The sequence below is a fragment of the Prionailurus viverrinus genome, chromosome E1, assembly GCF_022837055.1.
Source record: "Prionailurus viverrinus isolate Anna chromosome E1, UM_Priviv_1.0, whole genome shotgun sequence".
Classification (NCBI taxonomy): Eukaryota; Metazoa; Chordata; class Mammalia; order Carnivora; family Felidae; genus Prionailurus; species Prionailurus viverrinus.
In genome coordinates, this window is record NC_062574.1 from 3,144,672 (window position 1) to 3,168,376 (window position 23,705).

At 49.6% G+C, this 23,705-nt stretch overlaps 2 protein-coding genes across 2 annotated transcripts in view; one reads left to right on the forward strand and one right to left on the reverse strand.

The window, feature by feature from the left end:
• Positions 1-3,272: 3,272 nt before the first annotated feature.
• Positions 3,273-5,324, reverse strand: RNF222 (ring finger protein 222). Its single transcript, XM_047833729.1, has 2 exons — positions 5,228-5,324; positions 3,273-5,125 (listed from the first exon to the last, which is right to left on the reverse strand). Exon 2 carries the CDS (start codon positions 5,096-5,098, stop codon positions 4,505-4,507), a length of 594 nt encoding a protein of 197 aa, XP_047689685.1. The 5' UTR covers positions 5,099-5,125; positions 5,228-5,324; the 3' UTR covers positions 3,273-4,504.
• Positions 5,325-19,127: 13,803 nt separating this feature from the next.
• NDEL1 (nudE neurodevelopment protein 1 like 1) overlaps positions 19,128-23,705 on the forward strand; it is an 89,330-nt gene continuing 84,752 nt past the window's right edge. Inside the window, exon 1 of the mRNA XM_047833224.1 lies at positions 19,128-19,257. The gene's annotated coding sequence lies outside the window, so the exon portion shown is untranslated. The remainder of the gene's footprint in view (positions 19,258-23,705) is intronic.

Below are 23,705 nucleotides of genomic sequence, written 5' to 3' on the forward strand. Positions count from 1 at the left end.
CCCATCGGGCTCTGTGCCGACAGCTCGGAGCCTGAAGCCTGCTTCGGATTCTGTGTCTCCCTCTCTCTCTCTCTCTCTGCCCCTCCCCTGCTCGTGTTCTCTCTCTCTCTCTCTCTCAAAAATGAATAAACATTAAAAGCAAAAGACATTTGGAAAGTATTATTCGGGAATGCCAAATGTTTTCCTGGAAGAAGAACCGTGGTTTCCAATAGGAAATGCTGATGAAATTAAAAGACATCGGTGTTGGTAAAGAAGACCAGGAAAGGTTTGCACTAGGATCTAGTTCGAGAGGAGTTTCTGCAGAGAGTGGAGTCCTACGGGCACAGCTGGCTGCCAGCCTGGGCCTTGGTGGCAGAGGCCCCGGCCCGGCGATTCCAGGTGGACCTGGAATCCGGGCTGTCCCCTCCGGTGACCGTCGCCTTTGTTATCTACACGGACCAGGCTGGACAGCGGCGGGTACAGTGTGTGCCCAAGGAGCCCCACTCATTCCAGAGCCGGCTGCCCCTGCCAGAGCCATGGCGGGGACTTCAGGATGAGGCCCTAGCCCAGATCAGCGGGATCCCTGGCTGCATCTTGGTCCACACCAGCGGCTTCACTGGTGGGCACCACACCCGAGAGGGTGCCTTGAGCACGGCCCGTGCCACCCTGGCCCAGCGCCCAGTGCCGATGCCTCCCACAAATCCCCTACCCCGATACAATGCCATCTGTCTCATTAAAAAAAAAAAAATTGTGTGGGACCGCGGAGAAGGGCTCCTGTGGGCCTCCGGTATAGGTCGAGTAGATGAAATCAGATAGCATGAATCAAAAGGTTGAGATGGGAGAGAGTTAGCGTGAGCCAGATGACGTGACACATTTTTTTTTTTTGTCAAGGCATGTGACTAGGATTACACAGGTGGCCAGGTCGTATAGACTGCTTTGCTGTTTCATTTGGAAGATAGCCAAATGTAATATAATTTCCATGTATTGGCATTGATTGATGAACACGTGCTATTAGATTAGGGCATTTAGATTTAGGTGGCCAAGTTGTGTGTGCATGCGTGTGCGTGCATGTGTGTGTGTGTGTGTGTGTGTGTGTGTGTGTGTGTGTAAGGGGCACGCCCCTGGACAAGGGAAGGTAGGGAGGAGGAACAGCTCATGTTTAATCCCAGGCATCCATCGGTCTGTCTGTCCATCTCTTTATTTATCTAATGGTATCTCTCTGTAGTGCCCTGACCTCAGGGTGGTTTACTCAAAGCCAAAGCTTTTCACTTGACAAAGGAAAGGAAGGGTAGAGAAAAATCAAAACAGGCATAGTAAATGATCCGGCCCAAAGAAGTCCATAGGAGCTAAGAAACACTGAGTCAAATATTAAGCTTCTTACCTTCCTTCCTGGTGTGCTTGTTTAGCATAAGATGTCACACCTCTCAGCAGACAAACCAGCCCCACTGAGCCGTAGCTGACACCCTTGAGTCACAGGACAGGTAGTCCAGCAGCTCTCAAACGTTTTGGGGGCCAGCTCCTCACGGGGCAACAGGTATGTACCCTGAAGATATCTTTGGCATCTAATATCATTTTTAAAAAAAGATTAAAAAATTTTTTAAGTGTTTTATTACTTATTTTTGAGGGAGAGAGAGAGAGAGAGCATGAGTGGGGGAAGGACAGAGAGAGAGGGAGACACAGAATCCAAAGCAGGCTCCGGGCTCTGAGCCATCAGCACAGAGCCCGATGCGGGGCTCGAACTCACGAACCATGAGATCATGACCCGAGCCAAAGTCAGATGCTCAATCAACTGAGCCAGCCAGGCACTCCTGTACTAACATTTTTCAATCTAATTCTTGAATAAGTAGTATGTTCGCTTGGTTCAAAAAGTATTGGGGCGCCTGGGTGGCGCAGTCGGTTAAGCGTCCGACTTCAGCCAGGTCACGATCTCGCGGTCCGTGAGTTCGAGCCCCGCATCGGGCTCTGGGCTGATGGCTCGGAGCCTGGAGCCTGCTTCCGATTCTGTGTCTCCCTCTCTCTCTGCCCCTCCCCCATTCATGCTCTGTCTCTCTCTGTCCCAAAAATAAATAAACGTTGAAAAAAAAAAATAAAAAAAAAAAAAAAACCAAAACCAAAACAAAACAAAAGTATCAAAGGGGAAGGGGGAAATCTCCCCAGGCCCCTACTGATTGTCACGTAGGGTTTTTCCAATCCTTTGTGATGACAAAGTTGCAATTATAGAACACTGCCTATCTCCGCAAGTCTATCTACAGGATATGTTTCTAGAATAGGACTTGCTGGGTCAAAGTGGAAATTTTGATAGGTGATGTCAAATTTCCCTTCCTAGGGTTTGTTACCAATATACATCCCCAACCACCTCACCTGCTTTCCCTCAGCTTGGGCAGCAGAGTGGGTTTTAAATCAGGGTCTGAGGGGCACCTGGGCGGCTCAGTCGGTTGAGCGTCCAACTTTGGCTCAGGTCATGATCTTGTAGTCCGTGGGTTCAAGCCCCACTTCAGGCTCTGAGCTATTCTGTGTCACCCACTCTCTCTGGCCCTCCCCCACTCGCACCCTGTCTGTTTGTCTCTCTCTCAAAAAGTAAATAAACATATTTTTTTAAAAAAATCAGGGTTTGACGGGCTAATAGGTGAAAAATGGTATATATACCAGCAGAATTTTAATTTGCATTTCTATCACAAGTGTGGCTGTTTTTTAAGACCCATTTGCCTTTGTATTTTCAAACTCATTCGTGTAAAGTGAATTTTCCCAGAAAGTCCAAGCTCAGAGCTCCCCGTGGGTGTTGGCAATGTCTTTGGAATCTTTGGGAAAATATATACCTTTATTTAAAAAATAACTTTCGGCGTTCTTTGAAAATAAAAGAAGTGCCAGCTATGAGTCACCACTGAATGAATGACATGAAAACACCACAGGTTTTTTGAAATTAGCCTTTGGCAAACACAACAGAATCTGAAAAGACTAGAGTCAAGTCCCCAGAAATTCAATGACACTGTTGAAAGCAGTCTGACCGAGCTTAAATAAAACAGACTCATTAGAGTCTTTGTAAATTTAACATTTTGAGTCTTGTAATAAATATGTTCCCCATGAATCCACCTGTTCCCTACCCCCCCCCCCCGCCCCCACAAATAGCACCTATGCTCTTTTTGAGTCTGGAAAGGAGCAAAAAGAAGTCCATAAGTGTTTTCAATCAGCCCCCCCTGCTTCCCAAATATCCCCTATACAGTGGAGCCCTTCCCTGGCGGTCCCCTAATGGACACCAGCCACCACAGGGATTTGGGAACTAGATAAGAGGCAGGGCGTTATTTCTTTCTCCATAGATAGCGAACTTTGCCAAGAGGCATAGGCTCGGGGCGGGGGGAGCGTTAGCTCTTGGCACAGCCGGGGTGTGAACAACCGCCTATCCCAGAGAGCAGCTGAGAGTTTTTGTCGTTCATCCTACAGTTAAGATTATGGCCCGTTGACGTATGGGCAAGACCCCGTCCGAGGCTTTCGGAGTGGCCCTCCTCACGGAGCCGGGCCACAGTCCAGGGTGGGGACTGTCTCATTGAGACAGTAGAGTCCCTGATGAATTCAGCTGTTTGCTTCCCCACCCGTCCTTGCCCGGCCCAGCCCAGCTGGGAATGGGCCTGGGAAACTGGCCCGGCTGGTGTGACCTCTAATGAGTGGTTGGGTCATGAGGACCTGGGCCGGCTGGGAGGCGGGAGCCCCCAGGGGTTAATTTGCCCCCATAGTTGCATACTTCTCGGCTGACTCAAGTCTCGGTCAGGCTTCCCCTGCACTCCCCGCCCGCCAGTCCACCCTTGACAACCCCAAGACTCAAACTGTGGACCGTTCACGGGCCCGCGAGGCCTGCGGAGGCCTCTGGCTCTGTTTGTGGGCCATTTTGCCAGCCTCGGCCTCAGCTCCCCTTTTCTGTTACTTCCCCCAGAGGTCCCCGGGGCCACAGCCCCTGAGATCAGCTCCTCCCCACAAGGGAAGGCCTTCCAGGTCGGGGACTTGGGGTTCAGGAGGACTTGGGGGCGGGAGGGCAGCCGTGAGGACGTTTGCTGAGATTCTGGGAAGGGCGCTCTCGGGCCCCGAGCCACTGCTTCTGTTTGTTTCCGACAGCAGACTAGAGAACCCCGGGTGGGAATTCTGACCTGGAGGGGTCCTGCCATTGGGCCCCCAGCCAGCCACCAGTGAGCCCCGCCTGGCTTCGGGTGGGTCACCTGGCAGAGAAGGAGGACGCCTCAGGGCTGGTGACCCCACGGGAAGGGGAAAGCCACCAGCTCTCCATTTTGCTCAGTACCAGCCTGGAGGAGGCGGGGAGGATCTGCTGAGGCTACCGCCAACCCCCACCCGGGGGGTGGGGAGCGCAGCTTTGGTTCCTGAGGGGCCTCCACTGCCTTCTGCACCCTGGCCCGGAACCTGGTGTCCCTTTCTGGGCCCAGAGCTCAGCCCCAGCCTCCCTGGGCCCCCGCCGGGCGGGAGGAGCCAGAGGTGAGAAGTGAGGACGCCCGTCCAGGCCCCGGTCGGCCCAGGGCGGCTGTCAGGCCTGCTTCCTCACCAGCAGCACCCAGGGCAGGATGGCGGCCACCACGGCCACCACGGCGATGAGGGTGATGAGTAGCAGGGCCCGCGAGCGGCAGCAGAAGGCCCGGCGGGAGCTGGGGGCCGGCGAGGCCTCCGACAGCTCGGCCAGGCTGCGCTGGGGCAGCACGCTGTCCTGCTCGCCCAGGGGCATCCCGTGGCGGCTGATGACGAAGACCTGGGGCTCCCGGGCCAGGCCGGGCGGCGGGTCCGAGGGGAGCTGGGCGCCCTGGCTGGGGGGCGGCCTCCAGGCCGTCGGGGAGGCGGCCGGGGGGCCCACGGGCACGGCCAAGGTCTGGGAGCTCCTGTCCAGCATGGAAGCCCAGCGGGAGCTCTTCTTACTGAGGAAGGTGACGTAGCGGCAGATGGGGCAGACGATGGTCCTCTGCACCTGGCCGTCCACGCGGGTGGAGAGCAGGTACTTGACCAGGCAGTCGTGGCAGAACACGTGGCCGCAGCTCAGGGTGCGGCTGGCGCCGTCCAGGTCGCGGAATTTCTCGTAGCACACGGGACACTCGCTGCCCGAGCTGTCCTTGCTCTCCCCTTCTGACATGGCCACTCTGCCGAGGCAGGGCCTTAGCTGTGGGGGGCGGGGGGGAGAAGGGCTGTGAGCACCCCCGTGCCTTTCCCTCCTTCCCAAGTCCCTCCCACACCTCCCGGCCCCTGCCCCAGAGGCTGAGACCTGGAGCCAAGCCCCTTAGGAGGAGACGAGGGAGCATTTCTGGAAGGATGGGGAGACAGATGAGGAGGAACCCCAGCCCCCAGAGACTCCGCAATAGGGGCGTGGATTGTGACGAAGGCGTGGCCTCCCTGATCCCTCACCCCAACCGTGACATGCATGCGTGGTGAGGTCATCACCTCTCCTCTTCCTGCTTCGATGGCAGAAGCGAAGGCAAGGGGGGAACCCACTTCCTGGGGGAAGCGAGCAGCTAAACAGATGCTCCCCCCTCCAGATTCAGCCCAGTCTCCAGTATGGGTCTGTACCCAGAGTGGCCATTTTCCAGAAGGTCCTCTGCTGTTCCTCTCTCTCTCCCTGCTCGGGGACTCGGCAGGGCCACTGGATTGTATCCAGCCATCGGACTGCATTCCTCTCTGTGCTGAGCGTGGCTATAAAGCAATGACTGTTTTGAAAATAAAGCTCAGAACTTACACATCCAAGCGCCCGCTGGCCCTCTGTGTCATCACGGCAGGGAGCTGTGGGCTCCTACGTCCACCCGTCACAGCCCACTCATTCTTCAAATTCTTCCTGGGCTGCCTAAGGCAGCTAGAGAACCTTCTGATTAACCCTGGCAAAGGCAGATTTTCATGCTTCGAGGATATGTCTGGTATTTTGGAAATGGCCACAAGTCACTGGGAGACAGGCCTGGTGAGAAAGTACATGAATGACCAAGTGCTGTGATGCTGTTTTGAATTGAAGATACAGAGGGGCGCCCGGGTGGCTCAGTCGGCTAAGCATCTGACTCTTGGTTTCAGTTCAGGTCACGATCTCACGGTTCGTGAGGTTGAGCCCCCCCGTCGGGCTCCGTGCTGGTGGTGCAAAGCCTGTTCGGGATTCTCTTTCTCTCTGCCTCTTTCTGCCTCTCCCCTGCTCGCTCGCTCTCTCAAAACAAATAAACTTAAAAAATAATTTAAAAAAATAAAAAATAAACTGAAGATACGGAGTCACCGTAAAGGAACAAGGTAGGTTTTAAACATTATCTGAAAGCAAACGAGAGCCCCCAAAGATGTTTTCAGCAATGGCAGAATTGTTGGGTTAAGGACACAGCTTCCCAAATGTTGACTTTGAAGTACAGAAACACCTACTTGGGTACGTGGTGAGGCCCAAGGTCCCTCACTTACAAGTTCCCGGTATCCTAGCTGGGTAGCCTCAACTCATCTAGATCAGCCTCTTTGGAAGGAACTGTGATGACCTGTCATTGATATTTTCTTCCACCGGTGACATAGACAAAGACACCTGGACACCTGACAAATGGAACTCTGTGGCACCCCCACAACCCAGAGATGACATAATGGGCACAAGGTCAGTTATTAGAAAAGACTATAGTTTCTCTCAAATCATCAATCTTTTGGAATCGCTCCCCTCTCTTGGCTTGGTTCCGAATACATTTTGCCAAGTTGAAAATGTCCCGGAAGGAAGAAGGAGCAAAAAAAAAAAAAAAAACCATGTAAAGGTGGGGACAGGGGACCTGGGACCCTGGAGGCAGCACCGAAATCTTTTCAGAGGTTTTCAAGCTTTGGTCTCTGGGTGATCAATATGGCCCCCAGGCTGGGTGAGGATTTCAAGTGCTCAGACTCTGCACCTGAATTCAAGTCCTTGATACGCCCATTACCGTCTGTATAGCCTCAGGCAAATTGTTTAGCCTGGAGCTTGGGGTTCACAGCACTGCTTTCCTCTCAGAGTTGTTCAGAGCGTTAAGTGAGCCAATGTGACCGAAGAGTCTGGTACACAGTACGTGCTCAACAAGTGGGAGATGTCATTGCTAAGACAGGCGCCTAGCATCTGCCTCCCCCTCCGCCACGCCTCACGAGTTGTTCCTTATTATTTTTCGAAAAAATTTTTAATGCTTATTTATTTTTGAGAGAGACAGAGCGTGAGTGGGGGAGGGGCAGAGAGAGAGGGAGACACAGAATTTGAAGCGGGCTCCAGCCTCTGAGCTGTCAAGCACAGAGCGTGACACGGGGCTCGAACTCACAGAGTGTGAGATCGTGACCTGAGCTGAAGTCGGATGCTTACCCCACTGAACCACCCAGGCGCCCCAGTTGTTCCTTATTATGTAGATGACTAAAAAACTAGCACACACCCCTAACAGAGGCCAGCTCCCCTCAGATTAGAATAACTGTACAAGATGATGAAGAGATGATGGGATGGACTGGGCAACAGGTTCAAGGGGAGATTAGGGAAGTGATGGGCAATAGATAACAATTAAGGTGATGATTCCAATGTTTCTCTGTCATTTTTGTTTCTTAACACACTCACAAATGTCTAAACTGTGCATTATTCTCAAGGATGACCATGATCCTCTTAAGCCAACCAACTACTCACAAATCTCCCCGCATTTCACAACCTCCACAGGCGTATGGTGGCAATTCTATCCATCCATCCACCTGTGTACCCATCCATCCATCCACCCACCCATCAATCCATCCACCTATCCTTCCTTCCATCCATCCATCCATCCATTCATCCACCCACCCATCCACCCATCCACCTATCCTTCCTTCCTTCTGTCAATCCATCCATCAGTCCATCCATCAGTCCATCTATCTATCTACCCACACACCCATCCATCTACCCATCTATCCTTCCTTCCTTCCTTCCTTCCTTCCTTCCTTCCTTCCATCCATCCATCTACCCACACACCCATCCACCCATCCATCTATCTTTCCTTCCTTCCTTCCTTCCTTCCTTCCTTCCTTCCTTCCTTCCATCCACCTACCCACACACCCATCCACCCATCCACCTATCCATCCATCCATCCATCCATCCATCCAATTATTCAACAAATAGTTCTTGAACTCCTGCTGTGTGCCACGAACTAAGCTTTGGCATTGAAGATAAGCAGGATCAAGAAGGTCCTTCATGAAACTTTAGAGCCCAGGTCACATGTATAAATGTTCTTGAAAAAGAGATTAAAAAAAAAAAAGAGGAATGGTGATTAATAGCTGAAGTTGTTTGGGTCACTGAGAAGTAGGTATCAAGGTATGCAAGAGAATTCAAGCAGATGGTTAAGAGAATGTTAGGGGAAGGAAGGACTTTTGAGGTCATTTAGTTAAATCTAGTTTTATAAGGGAGGAGACCAGGTCCAGAGAAGGGGAAGTGGCTTGACTGAGGCCACCCAGGAAGATGACAGAGAAGGAGATGATGGAGAGACAGACATGGAGAGAGGAGATTCCATAGATGATATAGAGAAGGTTATTAAAATCAGTAGACGAGTTGGGTGAGTAGCTCTTTAGCTGAGTTGGGAAGCACTATCCTCCCTGAGGTGAGCAGGAGGGGGAGGAGGAAAACTCTAATTTTCACTGGAGTTTGAGGAAAAGTAAAAGGGATCCAGGGGTGCAGAAGGACATCCTGGTCCCCACTGGTGGCCTCCCTGGGCAACCTTTTCTTCTTCCCGTGCTTCAGGAGAGCCACACCACCCGTGTCTGGACAGCGCCACCCTCCTCCCCCACCTCCTTCTCACCTCCCTTTCTCGGTCCTTCCCTGCCCTCTCCCTCCTTGCGTCCCTCCCTTTCTCTTAATTCCATTTCATTATTCCTTGAGTTCTTCTCATGGGCCTGACCCTGTACTGGGGTGCTGGGGCCGGGGTGAGGGCAGTCAAAGAAATTCAAGGAATGTGCTCTGATTTGGGCACAGACTAGCTCGATAACAACGTAAGACGTTATATGCCCAAAGGTATCCCCGCTGGTGCTTTAGGAAACTGTGGGGAGAGTAGGGTTGGAAAGTCTTCCTAGGTGAGGTGGGACCAGTGTCGACCCAATAATAAATAATTATAACAGCGACCATTTATTGAACACTAATTACGTGCTTGGTATATTATATCTCTTCCTCATGTAATCCTGACAACAACCGAGGGAGGTAGGTATTATTTCCACTTTACAGATGAAGGGACTGAGGCTCAGGGCTGCAGGAACTTGTTCAAAGCCACACTGCCAGTACAGGGTGGACCCAGGAGACAGGCCAGTACAGGGTGGACCCAGGCTGCCTCTAGTGAGGGTTTGGATATGCCTCCATGGAGGACAGTCCAGACCTTGGTCAACGGAGAGCAGGATGGTGGAAAAGGAGGTCCCAGCCCTCATACCCCTGCAGAAACCCTGATTTAACAAACACCCACGGATGGAAATCCCTTCTGAGAGCTCCAGAATCCAGTTGTATGTGTTAAACAGGTACAGCCTTCTTATGTCTAGCCTACCTCGTAAAGTGGTTTAAAAAGGAGATGAAACTCGCATCACCTTGGTAGAGACCTTCCTCAGAGTGACTCTAAACACGGCTGTCACTCTGGCCACCTGTGAGGCATGGGGAGGACCAGGCTGGCCCAAGGGGAGCTGACCTCATGAAACCCCAGCACCCACAGCAGCAGCCCGTGGTGAGGACTGATGGGGGGTACTGTCAGCCCAGGGCATTCCCGCCTCCCCCACCTTGGGACGAGGAGCCTGTTAGGCAGAGACACGTCTAGGCAGCTGGGCTTCCCTCCTGGTGTCCCAAAGTGGGACCCTGTGGCTTCGGCTGTGACCACTTCCCCACCCCTAGACACTACGCACGCGCGCACACACACACACACACACACACACACACATACACACTCCCACACCCCTGTGCCACTCCAGTTTTGGTCCAGAACCTCGCCAAGCTCTGATTGGATCTCCCTCCTTCCCCGCCCCCAGCCAGTCCCCCAGACTCACTTTGGCTGGGACCAGGGAGAGCAGCGTCCGCCTCTCCACCGCGTCCTCCTCGGAGCAGATCTGAGCCACCCACAGGTGTTGGGCAGACGGCACGTCTTCCTGCTGCTGTCACTGTGACAGCCGCTGAGGCATTTCCTAATGACTGAGCAGGTCGGGAGGACAGTGAAGGGAAGTGAATGTCGCCCAACCCGTTTGAGGCCAGGAGGCTCTTGGCGTTGGCCAGGGGATTGGCAGCTTCTGGAGTCAGGTGATCTTGACGGGGATGCTAGGAGAGGAGCCCCTGGGTCTGCAGAGGAGCCTGGGGATGGGTTCCCAAGACAGTCAGGAGGTCTGGCAATGGAAGCCAGGATCCAGGACCCCTTTGACTGAGGCTATCAGAGGTGGGTCTCCCCATCCCAACAATAAGAAATGTGTCTTCAGGGCACCTGGGTGGCTCCGTCGGTTAGGTGTCAGACTTCAGCTCAGGTCATGATCTCGCGGTTTATGGGTTCAAGCCCCGCATCGGGCTCTGTGCTGTCAGCTCAGAGCCTGGAGCCTGCGTCGGATTCTGTGTCTCCCTCTCTCTCTGCCCCTCTCCCGCCGCCTCAAAAATAAAAAAACAGTAAAAAAAACTTTAAAAGAAATTTATCTTCATGGTCCTTCACCGTCCTGGACCCATTTCAGTTGTCTTCCCCCAGACCCCTGTTCCCCTGCCATGCACAGAGTGAAGGGGTCAGATCAGCCTCAGCAAGGCTACAACGCCCTAAGTAATATACAAACATTTGAGTGACGTGCCCATGTGCCTTTGCCATTCATCAAACACTCAAAGGGGCTCAGAGCTCCCAAAGACCAAACACCATGGAGATGAAGAACGAGGCAGCGTGAAAACCAATGAATTACAAATGCAAACCTGCCTGGAAAGAAATCCCTGACACCATGGGAAATGGAGGTAAGTTTCAGGACCATCCATAAAACGTGATTCTGTTTATGGAAATTGGGTAATTTCTTATAGAGAAAGATCTGGAATAAGACACATCAAACTTGATCGTAGTTATCTCTGGAGGGACTCTCTAACTTCTACATTTCTGTGATACTTGAATGTTCCCCTGGAAGCTGTGTTTCTTCTGTGATCAGGAAAAAATAATCAAAAACAAGGCAGGAATAAAGCGAGGGGGTGGGGGTGCTGGAAACCTTTTGAGGGATTCCCTCGTAGTTTGCTCAGGACTGGAGGCCAAGTCCTCAAGAAGGTGGTTTTCTTCTGGGGCTCCTGGGTGGCTCAGTCGGTTGAGTATCCGACTCTGGTTCAGGTCATGAGCTCAAAGTTCGTGAGTTTGAGCCCCGAGCCCTGTGTCGGGCTCTGTGCTGACAGCTCTCAGCTCGCAGCTCTCTGCCCCCTCCCCCACTCACACTCTGTCTCTCCATCTCTCTCTATCTCTCTCAAAAACAAATAAATATTTTAAAAAAAAAGGTGGTTTTCTCCTGAAAAAAAAAAAAAAAAGGAGCTTCCTGAATCTAAGGCTCAGTCAAGCATGAGTTTGATTCTATAGGGCGCCCCAGGGTGGCCCGTCCTTGACCTGTCTAATCGTGGCCTGGCTCTATGGGCACCTTGAAGCTGGTTGGGGAGGATGGTCAAGGGAGTGCTCCCGGCCACCTCACCCAGGGACACAGGGATGACTGCCATGACAGTCTTGTGTGTTCTTCCCCGAGGAGCTGAAGGTGTGGTGTTCCAGGCAGTCCCAGATTTAGCAAGCGGAGAAAAGGTATCTGTTGTTTCTCTAAAACTCAAATTTCATTGGGCATTCTATATTTCATTTTGCAACTCCAGTCCCAGAGGTGTCCCCAAATGTCTCTCCGTCATGAGCATTTCCAGGGGTCCGTTCGGTAGGTTGACTCATGACTCTGCCTAGGGCTTCTGGGGGTTCCAGAAAAGGAGACTCAAATACTTATCATCAATGCCCCGTGTGTCTCCAGGGGAGGGGACTGAGCCAGGCTGGGCTTTTCTTTCTTCTTTTTGAATGCTTATTTTTTTGGGAGAGAGAGAGAGAGAGAGAGAGAGAGAGAGAGAGAGAGAGAGAGAATTCCAGGCAGGCTCCACATTCAGCATGGAGCCCAATCTCACGACTGAGAGATCAGAACCTGAGCTGATACCAAGAGTTGGACGCTTAATGGGCTGAGCCACCAAGGTGCCCCCAGGCTGGGCTGTCTTTAGACTAATGTGATATGACTTTGGAATAGCATGAAGTTCCCGGGGCCCCCAAATCTCTTCCGTTGGCCCTGTCATGAAGCTTGACTTTGAAAATTACTTTCAATGTACAGATATTTATTTCCATAGTTTGTTGCTTTTTTGAGAGAGAGAGAGAGAGAGAGAGAGAGAGAGAGAGAGAATCCCAAGCAGCCTCCCTGCCCAGTGCGGAACCCAATGCAAAGCCAATTCCCCATGATAGTGAGATCATGACCAGAGCCAAAATCAAGAGTCGGAGGTTCAACCCACTGAGCCACCCAGGCACCCCTGTTGTGGTTTTGTATTCCAAAATAAGAATTCAATTTTATTTTATTTTATTTTTTAAATGTTTATTATTTATTTTTGAGAGAGAGAGACAGAGTGTGAGCAGGGGAGGGTCAGAGAGAGAGGAAGACACAGAATCGGAATCAGCTGCAGGCTCTGAGCTGTCAGCACAGAGCCCGACGCGGGGCTCGAACTCATGAACCGCGAGATCACGACCTGAGCTGAGGTCGGAAGCTTAACCTACTGAGCCACCCAGGTGCCCCTAAGAATTCAATTTTAAAAATTATATATACATATGTATGTGTACATATGTGTGTGCAATGCACACACATACACACAAACACCCGAGAGAGTAGATATATTAGCTGGAGACATCTCAGCTTTACTTTATCGGGTTGGTCTAGCCATCTTGGCTATCTTGCCCCTGAGACAGTGGGACATAGGAATGTCAAGTTTTGACAGGGAGAGGGGAATTAGTAATCAGGAAAGGTTGAGGGCACAGTTATATTAGCCAGAAGTGTCTACACTATAGGATTTGATAGTAAGGAGCTCTGGGAAATGAAGACCACCGTCCAAGCGTTCACACTTGGCTGTATTTATATAAAGAGAAGGTGCCATGCACCTTTGGGTAAATGACCTAATCCTTTTGTGCCTCAGTGGCTTCATCTGAAAAATGGGTATAAGGTTACCTACTCTGTAGGATTATGGTGATTACAGGAATGGGTGCAAGTAATGTGCCTGGAACCACACCTGTCAGCTCAGGGCAGGAGGGCGCAGTGGCCTCTCCTCTGGTCAGGTCACATTGGAGAGTTGTGTCCAGTTCAGGAGGGGAGGCATCGCTGGGGGACTGAAGCACGTTCTGGGAAAGAGGCCAGCTGGGTTGGGGATGGGTCTGGAGACAACTGTGGCCTCATAAGACCTCCCTTGGAGAGATCTCTCTGAGGGTAGGGAGCTTCCAGACAAGGAAAGAATCCTGGCTGAGGCTGGCTGACTGCTGAATGGGCAGGTGTTGGGAGGGGCCTAGGAATCTATATTCTATGTTAATTTTTTTTAATTTTAATTTAATTTAATTTAATTTTTTTAATTTTTTTTTCAACGTTTATTTATTTTTGGGACAGAGAGAGACAGAGCATGAACGGGGGAGGGGCAGAGAGAGAAGGAGACACAGAATCGGAAACAGGCTCCAGGCTCTGAGCCATCAGCCCAGAGCCTGACGCGGGGCTCGAACTCACGGACCGCGAGATCGTGACCTGGCTGAAGTCGGACGCTTAACCGACTGCGCCACCCAGGCGCCCCAATTTTATTTTTTTTAATTTACACCCAAATTAGTTAGCATGTAGTGAAACAATGATTTCAGGAGTAGATTCCTTAGTGCCCCTCCCCCATCTAGCCCCTCCCCCCTCCCCTCCCCCCTCCAGTAACCTTCTGTTGGTTCTCCATATTTAAGAGTCTCTTCTGTTTTGTCCCCCTCCCTGTTTTTATAGTATTTGTGTTTCCCTTCCCTTATGTTCATCTGTTCTGTGTCTTAAAGTCCTCATATGAGTGAAGTCATATGATTTTTGTCTTTCTCTAATTTCACTTAGCATAATACCCTCCAGTTCCATGCACGTAGTTGCAAATGGCAAGATCGCCTTCTTTTTGATTGCCGAGTAATACTCCATTGTATATATATACCGCATCTTCTTTATCCATTCATCCATCGATGGACATTTGGGCTCTTTCCAGACTTTGGCTGTTGTCGATAGTGCTGCTATAAACATGGGGGTGCATGTGTCCCTTCAAAACAGCACACCTGTATCCCGTGGATAAATGCCTAGTGGTGCAATTTGTGGGTCGTAGGGTAGGTCTGTTTTTAGTTTTTTGAGGAACCATACTGTTTTCCAGAGTGGCTGCACCAGCTTGCATTCCCATCTATGTTAATTTTTTAATTGGATGGAAAAATGAGCAGATAGATACATGATAATATCAGAACAGTGAATGGTAATGGTGGAATCTGGGTATTGCATATATGGGATCTCCCTGTGAACCTCCTCGAACTTTGCTGTATGTTTGGAAATCGTCAGAAAAAAATGCTGGAAAAACGAATTTCTTGAATAAGTAATGCATTCAGATAATTTGAAAATGAAAAAGTGATGGGGTGCTGGGTGACTCAGTAGGTTGCGCGTCCGACTTCGGCTCAAGTCACCATGTCATGGTTCATGGGTTCGAGCCCCACGTCGGGCTCTGTGCTGACAGCTCGGAGCCTGCTTTGGATTCTGTGTCTTCCTCGCTTTTTCTGCCCCGCCACCGCTCACACTCTGTATCTCTCTCTCAAAACGAAATAAACATTAAAACAAAATTTAAAAGTGAAAGTGTTGGGGCACCTGGGTGGCTCAGTCGATTAAGCGTCAGACTTTTCACTTCAGCTCGGGTCACCATCTCGTGATTGGTGAGATTGAGCCCTGCGTCGGGCTCTGTGCTGACAGTGCGGAGCCTGTCCGTCTCCCTCTCTCTCTGTGCCTCCCCAGGTCGCGCTCTTTCTCTCTCAAAGATAAACGTTAAAAAAAAGAAAACTTAAAGGAATGGTTAAGATGGTTGTGTATGTTCTACCACAATTCTTTTTTTTATAGATTTTTTTTTTTAACGTTTATTTATTTTTGGGACAGAGAGAGACAGAGCATGAACGGGGGAGGGGCAGAGAGAGAAGGAGACACAGAATCGGAAACAGGCTCCAGGCTCCGAGCCATCAGCCCAGAGCCTGACGCGGGGCTCGAACTCACAGACCGCGAGATCGTGACCTGGCTGAAGTCGGACGCTTAACCGACTGCGCCACCCAGGCGCCCCGACAATTCTTAGAAGAGGTCACCACTGTCCTTAGTGGTTATTCCTGTACGTTTAACTTTATATCTGCACGAGCAAATATAGATACTGATGTGTATTCCTTCCCCGCTTTTTTTTTTTTTTTTTTTTTAATCAAAAGATAGCACACTACGTGCACACGTCTGCATCTTGGTTGTCTTACTTGAATCTCCATCCTGGAGCTTTCTCCATGATCATACATGGAAAACGAGTTTTTGGACTCCAAGTTGTTGTTGTTGTGTGTGTGTGTGTGTGTTTGAGAGAGAGACAGAGAGCACGAATGGGGGATGGCCAGAGAGAGAGAGGGAGACAGAGAATCCCAAGCAGCCTCCACACGATCAGTGCAGAGCCTGACGCGGGGCTCGAACCCACGAAACTATGAGAACATGACCTGAGCCGAAACCAAGAGTCGGACGCTTAATCGACTGAGCAACCCCGGTGCCCCTGGAATCAAAGTTTTTCACAGTTTCCCCAGGGAATGTCAAGGGGCAGCCTGTTTGGGAACCTCTGGCCTGGGAGATGGCTGGGGTCGAGGGTGGCTTAGAGATTTGCTTCTGCCTCCAGGCTGGATGGCGGAGGACCGGAAGCTGAGGTGGCTCTTTTAGACAGTGCTCCTCTGTCCCCACCATCTACGGTGTCCATCTGCAGCCCCCCCAGGGGAGTGAGTTTTTCCTGCGGGTCCTGGGTCTCTTGCTCCCCGGAGAGACTCTGGGTGGCCAGCAGCAGGGACACTCAAAACTCAACACTCTCTGTTTCTACCCTTTCTCCACCTGCTGTGGGGACGGGGTGGGGGCGGTGAGCCGGAGCCACCCTAAGAAGATGGTCACTCCTGCCATTCTGAACCGGGGCCAACACTTTAATAAAAGTAAAAGTGAGTCACTCCAAATATCAAAGGTTAAAAAGGCTGGGGACGTGAATTTGGAGCCAGAAACTGCAGGCTGCGCCCTGAGGCAGTGGACGGTTGGGGGAGGTGGGGAAGGGGACGAAGAAGAGGAAGAATGGGATCAAGGGGTAAGGCAAACCTTTGCTAGGGCAGAGGCTCTTGGGCTTTATATCACTGCCCTCCGTGAAGAGACACCTGACAATGATCTTCCTCAGCTGAACATGCTCCTGTGGGCCCACCTGGATCATTGACCGGGGCCTGATCAGCGATGCCGAGGGCTGTGTTGGGTCAGGAGAAGGGAAGCCATCGCATTGACTGTTCATATTGGGCCAGTGGAGGCTTGCTCAGTCCTGGCTCTCGATGAGGGTGGAGTCATAGAAGGGGTGCAGGGCAAAGGCCGGGGTGGGGGGCAAGCTGGCTGTGCCCCTGTGTATGCTCATGGCAGTTGCAATTAAATGACACTTGTGAGATAGGAGGTGGGCATCTCCTTGATTCTTGAGTGTGTGTGTGTGTGTGTGTGTGTACATGATCCTTGACCTTCCTCCTGCCCTGCCTCCACTCATGAGCCTCTTGATCGGCCTGAGGATTATGGGCAGTTGGGAAAGCCTAGCCATCCCCAGGTAAGGAGCGGAAGATCCCCTGGTCCCCAGGGAAGTCAGGGCAGAGGCCTAAGCTTTAGTGACCCCTGAAGATGCGCTGCTCCAGCCAGCATAGCCCGGCCCCTCAGGCCTCCCCGGTGAGGCCACACTCCCCACAGGGAGGCCCGGGGAGGACCCAGAATTGAGCGCAGCCCTGAGGGTCTCTCCACCCCTGTGCAGTTATCAGGCCCTGACCTTGCTTCCTTCACAGCTGGCTCTGAGTCCTGCTTTGGGGTTTCAGTTTATTCGTGTGCCTGTAAATTTCCTGGGCTCACCTCCTCCCCACAAGGCTTCCCTGGGGCCTCTGAAATCTCTGTCTTACCTGTTCCCTTTGTGCCACCCCCTGGGGCTCTCCCCCATTTATGACACAGCCTGGGGCTGCTGGTAGCACAGGCGAAACTTGGGGCCTGTGAACAGAAAACAAAGATGCCCCTTGTCCGGGTTAAGGGCAGTCCCACCAGGGCACACGGCCTGGTAGGCGGAATAAGGGCCACTTTGCACTCCCAGCTCCCACCTCGGCCCTCAGCCCCCTTAGCCCGATGGCACCAGGGTCTGCAGAAGCCACAGAGTGTTTCCACAGGTCTCTCCCTGTCCCTCCCTCCCTCCGAGGACCTCTGGGGCTCCCTGCTGCCCTCAGTACAAAGCCCACACACTCAGCCTCCACACAAGGCCCTCACTGCCCTGCCCTCGCTGTCTCACGTCATGAAGCGTGGCCACAGAGGTGGCTTTCAGTTCAGATGCCTTGAAGGCCTTGCGCTATTGGAGATCTGTGATTTTTGTTCATGCTCTTTTTCTTTCTGGCTCGAATGCCTTTCTACTTCATCACAGCCGGCCCCCCAGCGGCGCCCCCGTCTCCATCTTTTAAGACCTTGAAGGAGGGGGTGATGACTCACCTCTGTAGCAAGGGGCCCGGTATCATCAGAGCCCAGCAAATCAACGTTTGTTCAATGAACAAATCTACCTTCATAAGCCCCTAGCTCAAGTGTGTGGGGCTGGGGGCTGGGGCAAGGGAAGCTCGGGAAACACGGTCGTTCATCTTTCTATTCGAAACGCCTTTGGGAGCCACACCAGAGTTCCCTCCTCAGAGTCCTGATGGAGCGAGAGGCTCAACGAGGCCACCGCGGGGTCAGAGCCATACTTCTGTCGCCGACGTTCACCAGTGTTGTCTTTGAAAAAGCATGATCTTAGGCAGATTCTGCAGGAGCCGAGTCTGGGAAGGGGAGGAGGGAAGATGGTCTGGGCAGGGGGAGGGACTTGTGGAGGAATGTGCCATTATCTAGCCCATTTATCCTGGTATTTTTTGCCATATCAGAGTGCCACACACACGTACAACAGTTTACTTGATTTGTCTTGAAAAAATAAATGGAATCACATTTTAATATATAAAATATACATATAAATATATATTTAATATATACAAAATATTAAAAAGTATATTTTTAAATACATATTTTATTTTTTTAAAGTAATCTACCAGGGGAAAATGGGTGATGGGCATTGAGGAGGGCACTCGTCGGGATGAGAACTAGGTGTTGTACGTAAGCAAGGAACCATGGGAAACTACCCCCAAAACCAAGAACACTCTGTTCACACTGTATGTTAGCCAATTTGACAATAAATTATATTAAAAATATTTTCTTTAAATGAAGTAATCTCTACTCCCAAAGTCGGGCTCAAACTGGCGACACCAAGATCAAGAGTCCCATGCTCTACCCACTGAGCCAGCCAGGCGCCCCTAATCATACTTCTAATAAACAGCACATTTAATACATACTGGGAATTGGGGGAGGGGGGCGGAAGAAAGGCTCGCTTTGCAGACCGCCTGAAATGGTGCACACAGACCTTGACGCGCTGACTTGGGACGTGAGAATAAGGGACGGTGGCCTGGAAGGTGGGGGACAGAGGCCTGGGATCTCACAGCAGGAAAGAAGCCACCTCAGGCTGAGCTCAAGGCTGGGTTTAAATGCTTGAGAGCCCTTTGGTCCTGAAGCCAGAGTAGGATCAACTAAAAGAATCCTAAGAGAAGGAGGCACAGAGCTTGGACGTACGTGAGGATGAAACTGGCAAGAATCGGGGTGGTGGGTGCGGACTCCGGGGCGGAGGGAGAGAAGCAGGGGTGGGGCGGCGGGCGAGGCGAGCAGGCACGCCCCAGCGCGGAGCTGCGCACCTGCAGCGCCCCTGACCTGCGTGCGCTTCCGCCCCACTGCCTCTCGCGATGGTGAAACTCACAGAACGCCCTTGCCTGTCGCCAGCCCCCGATGCGCAGGCGCGCTCGGGGACAGGTGCCGGCAGGGAGGCTAAAGAAGCGGGGACAGAAGTTTGATCTCAGGGCCCTGAGTGGAAGGGAAACTTCTTCCCACTTTCTGGGGGCTCTGGCAGCTTCAGGGGGAAAGAGGGCTGGAAATGAGCCTTTCATCCCAGAACTGAAAGCCTCCCTGACATTTGACAGCCCTCAGCGCTTGAGACAGGTAAGGCTAGAGTCAGGGACAGAGTCGGGAGTGAAAAAAAAAAAAAAATGTATATTTTTTTCTGATTATAAAAATAGAACTACTGTTGGGGGGAAAATGTAGAAAATTCATAAAAGGCACATGAAGAAAAAAAACATAAGCTCTACAACACCTGTCCGGATAGCCACCATAAATATTTTGGTGTTTATTCTTCTAGCCTATTTATGTATTATATATATATATATATATATATATATATATACACACACACACACACACACACACACACACACACCATATATGGTTATGTTAAGGTAATGATGTATTATATAATGTATAATTATACTAAGATAATAAGTGAGATTGCATTGTATAAATACTTTTAGGGCCTGTTTTTTTTTTTTTTTTTTAGTGTTAGCTTGTGGTCCCCAATAAACATTCTTTTATACCCGTATTTATTTATTTATTTATTTATTTATTTATTTATTTATTTAATTTAGAGATGGAGCAGGGGAAGGGAAGGGCAGAGGCAAAGGGAAAGAGAGAGAATCTTAAGCAGGCTCCACACACACCATGATGACCAAGGTGGGTCTCCATCCCATGACCCTGAGATCATGACCTGAGCTGAAATCAAGAGTTGGATGCTCAGCTGACTGAGCCACCCAGGCACCCCTATGCCCTTGTTTTTAACAGATGTAGTCATTTATTTAATGTATTAACATTTAAGTTGTTTCCAATTTTCTCCTAGTATAAAAAGTCTCTGCACCATTTTAATTTGCAAAATCTTGGTGTTACTTCCTTAAAATAATTATTTGAAATGGAACTGATGAGTCAGAGTATAATGTAATTTTATTTTATTTATTAAAAAAAATTTTTTTTTTCAACGTTTATTTATTTTTGGGACAGAGAGAGACAGAGCATGAACGGGGGAGGGGCAGAGAGAGAGGGAGACACAGAATCGGAAACAGGCTCCAGGCGAGCCATCGGCCCAGAGCCTGACTCGGGGCTCAAACTCACGGGCCGCGAGATCGTGACCTGGCTGAAGTCGGACGCTTAACCGACTGCGCCACCCAGGCGCCCCTGTAATTTTAAATACTTGTGATAAATATTGTCATATGTCCTTTCATAAATGTTATACCAGTGTAGGGCCGCCTGGGTGGCTTAAGTCAGTTCGTGATCTCTTGGTTAGTGGGACCAAGCCCTGCTTTGGGCTCTGTGCTGATGGCTCAGAGCCTGCTTGGGATTCTGTCTCTCCCTCTCTCTCTCTGCCCCTCCCCCACTCATACTTTTCTGTCTCAAAGTAAGTAAATATTTTTTTAAAATGTTGTGCCAGTTTAGACTCCCTCCAGCAGCATGTGGGATTGCCTCTTGTCACCCTATACTCACCTCACCTTGGTATAATTATAACTTTATCTTTACCAAAAAAAAAAAAAAGTCTTGAAATCTTCCACTTCAGTGATCACTGTCAATATCCTAGCTCAAGACACTATCAGCAACTTGTTTGGAATTCAAGATAGCCTTTTAACTTTCCTTCTTCCTTCCCCTCTCCTCCCTCACCTGGCCCCCTATGGTCTGTTTTCCACAGAAGAGTCCGAGTTATCCTTGAAAAAAAATGTGTCCTCGTTGAGTTTTGCCTCTGGTCAAGACACGGTGGCTTGTATCAGACTAGGATTCCTTTAGACAACAATGTAAAAATTAGGTCACACACATAAGTACCCACACCCACTCACATTCGCATGCACAGCTGTTTTAAGGCTTCAGAGAGTAGCTAACATGGGCAGAACTTAAGTAACCAGGATCCTGTAGAGAAAGAAACCACTTTGAGCTAAGGGGCATCTTCTCCACTGCTTTCCTTAAAGAAATTCCTTAAGGAATTTGCTGATTTGCTTGGGAGGCCTTGAGGCTGAGCAGAAAATGGTGGCCTAAAATTGGAATTCAGGATCTGGCGAGAAAGAAGAATCTGGTCAATCCTCTAGGGTTTCAGTTGAGACTCCTGCGGGGCTATGACCTAGGAGTAAGGACAATCCAGACATGGGCCAGCCCATACAAAGCCTGGTAGTCTCAGTCCTGATTGGATCATATGATTTGACCCTACTCTAACTGCCTGGAAGAACGTCAACCAGAATTTATATATCTTCTGGAAAAATAACATCCCGTGGAGCCTCTACAATTTTTCATTTTACCCAGCATTCAGCATATAACAAAAATTAATGGGGAGCAGGGGGAGGAGTATGTGTATGCACCTGGCTGGACTCAGTTGGTTAAGCACCCAACCAACTCTTGATCTCAGCTCAGGTCTCAACTTCAGGGTTGTGAGTTCAAGCCCCATGTTGGGCTCTGTGCTGGGTGTGAAACCTACTTTAAAAAAATTAACAGATAAGCTAGGAGACAAGACTTATGGAAACAAAAGCCAAGAGAAAAGCAGAGGATAGAACCAGATCCAAAGGAGAAAAAGATATTACTATTATTGTAATGGACTCTAACGTATTCAAGAACATAGAAGAATAACTAGAGATGCTGCAAAAGTTTTTAATTTGAGTATAATTGACACACAATGCTACATTAACTTCAGGTGTACAACATAGTGACTCAACTTTTTTTTTTTAACGTTTATTTATTTTTGAGACAGAGAGAGACAGAGCGTGAACAGGGGAGGGGCAGAGAGAGAGGGAGACACAGAATCTGAAACAGGCTCCAGGCTCCAAGCTGTCAGCACAGAGCCCGACACGGGGCTCGAACTCACGGACCGTGAGATCATGACCTGAACCGAAGTCGGATGCTTAACTGACCAAGCCACCCAGGCGTCCCAGTGACTCAACTTTTCTATATGTTATGCTATGCTCAGCACAAGTATAGCTACTACCTCTCACCATATGATGCTAGTACAATATCATTGTCTGTATTCCCTATGCTATGCCTTTTATTCCCGTGACTTATTCACCTCATAACTGGAAGCCTCAACCTCCCACTCCCCTTCACCCACTTTGCCCATCCCCCTAGAAATAGTTTTTAAAAAGAACCAAGTGGAAATTCTGAAACTGCAAAATACTATTACTGAAATAAAAAAAACTCTATAGATGGGTTTCACAGCAGATTAGATACAATAGAAGAGAGGATTAGTATATGGAAAGATAGGTCAGTAGAAAATATATCGTCTGAAGCATGGAGTAGGGGAAAAGGTTGGAAAATAAGAAAATATGAAATATGGTATAGAGGTCTAAATACATTTCCCTGGAGTCATTCAAGTAAAGGATAGCGAGTGACTGGTTCAGAAACAGTAGTTCAAGAGTTACTGATTACAAATTTTATAATATTAATGCAAGACATTAAGCCACAGATTCAAGAAACAACAACCCTCAAGCAAAATAAATACCAAAAAATCCCCCCATAGGCACATTGTAGTCAAACTTCTGAAAACAAAAGAAAAGAGAATTTTAAAAAGTTGGCTGAGAGAAAAAAGCCACATTACTTGTAGAGGAGTGATAACAATACTGAGAGCTCATTTTCAAGATAAATGGTGGGATCCAGGAGACAGTGGAAGTCAAGGCCACATGGTCTATGTGCCTCAGGAGTGAGCAAAAGGCTACATGGTATAATCTTTAAATGACTGAAAGAAATAGCTGCCAATCTAGGATTTTATATGGAGAAAAATATTCTTCAAAAATGAAGGTGGAACAGAGAGGTTTACAAATGAAAACAGGGAGAGAAAATGTTCCCAATGGGAAGAATGAAGGAATGAATGAATGACAAAAGGTAACTGCATTATATATACGTGAATATTGGCTGTATAGAAAAATAATGTCTTAAGAGTTTAAAAATTTGTGAAGCATTAAAATACTTGACAATAATAACCAGAAGGCAGGAGGGGGGTAGGTGGAGTTCAATTGTAAGATTCTTTTTTTTTTTAATTTTTTTTAACGTTTTATTTATTTTTGAGACAGGAAGAGACAGAGCATGAACAGGGGAGGGTCAGAGAGAGGGAGACACAGAATCTGAAACAGGCTCCAGGCTCTGAGCTGTCAGCACAGAGCCCGACGCGGGGCTTGAACTCACGGACCGCGAGATCATGACCTGAGCCGAAGTCGGCCGCTTAACCGACTGAGCCACCCAGGCGCCCCTCAATTGTAAGATTCTTGCACTATCTGGGGAGTGGTAAACATACAAGTTATGGTAGATTAATATTTCAAAGAGGCACATCATTTTTTTAAACAAGTCATTTCTTTTTTTTTAAATGTTTATTTTATTTTATTTTATTTTTTGAAGGAGAGAGAGAGAGAGAGAGAGAGAGAGAGAGAGAGACAGAGTGTGAGTGGGGGAGGGGCAGAGAGAGAGGGAGACACAGAATCTGAAGCAGGCTCCAGGCTCTGAGCTGTCAGCACAGAGCCTGGCGTGGGGCTTGAACTCATGGACTGCGAGATCATGACCTGAACGGAAGTTGGATGCTCAACCAACTGAGCCATCCAGGCTCC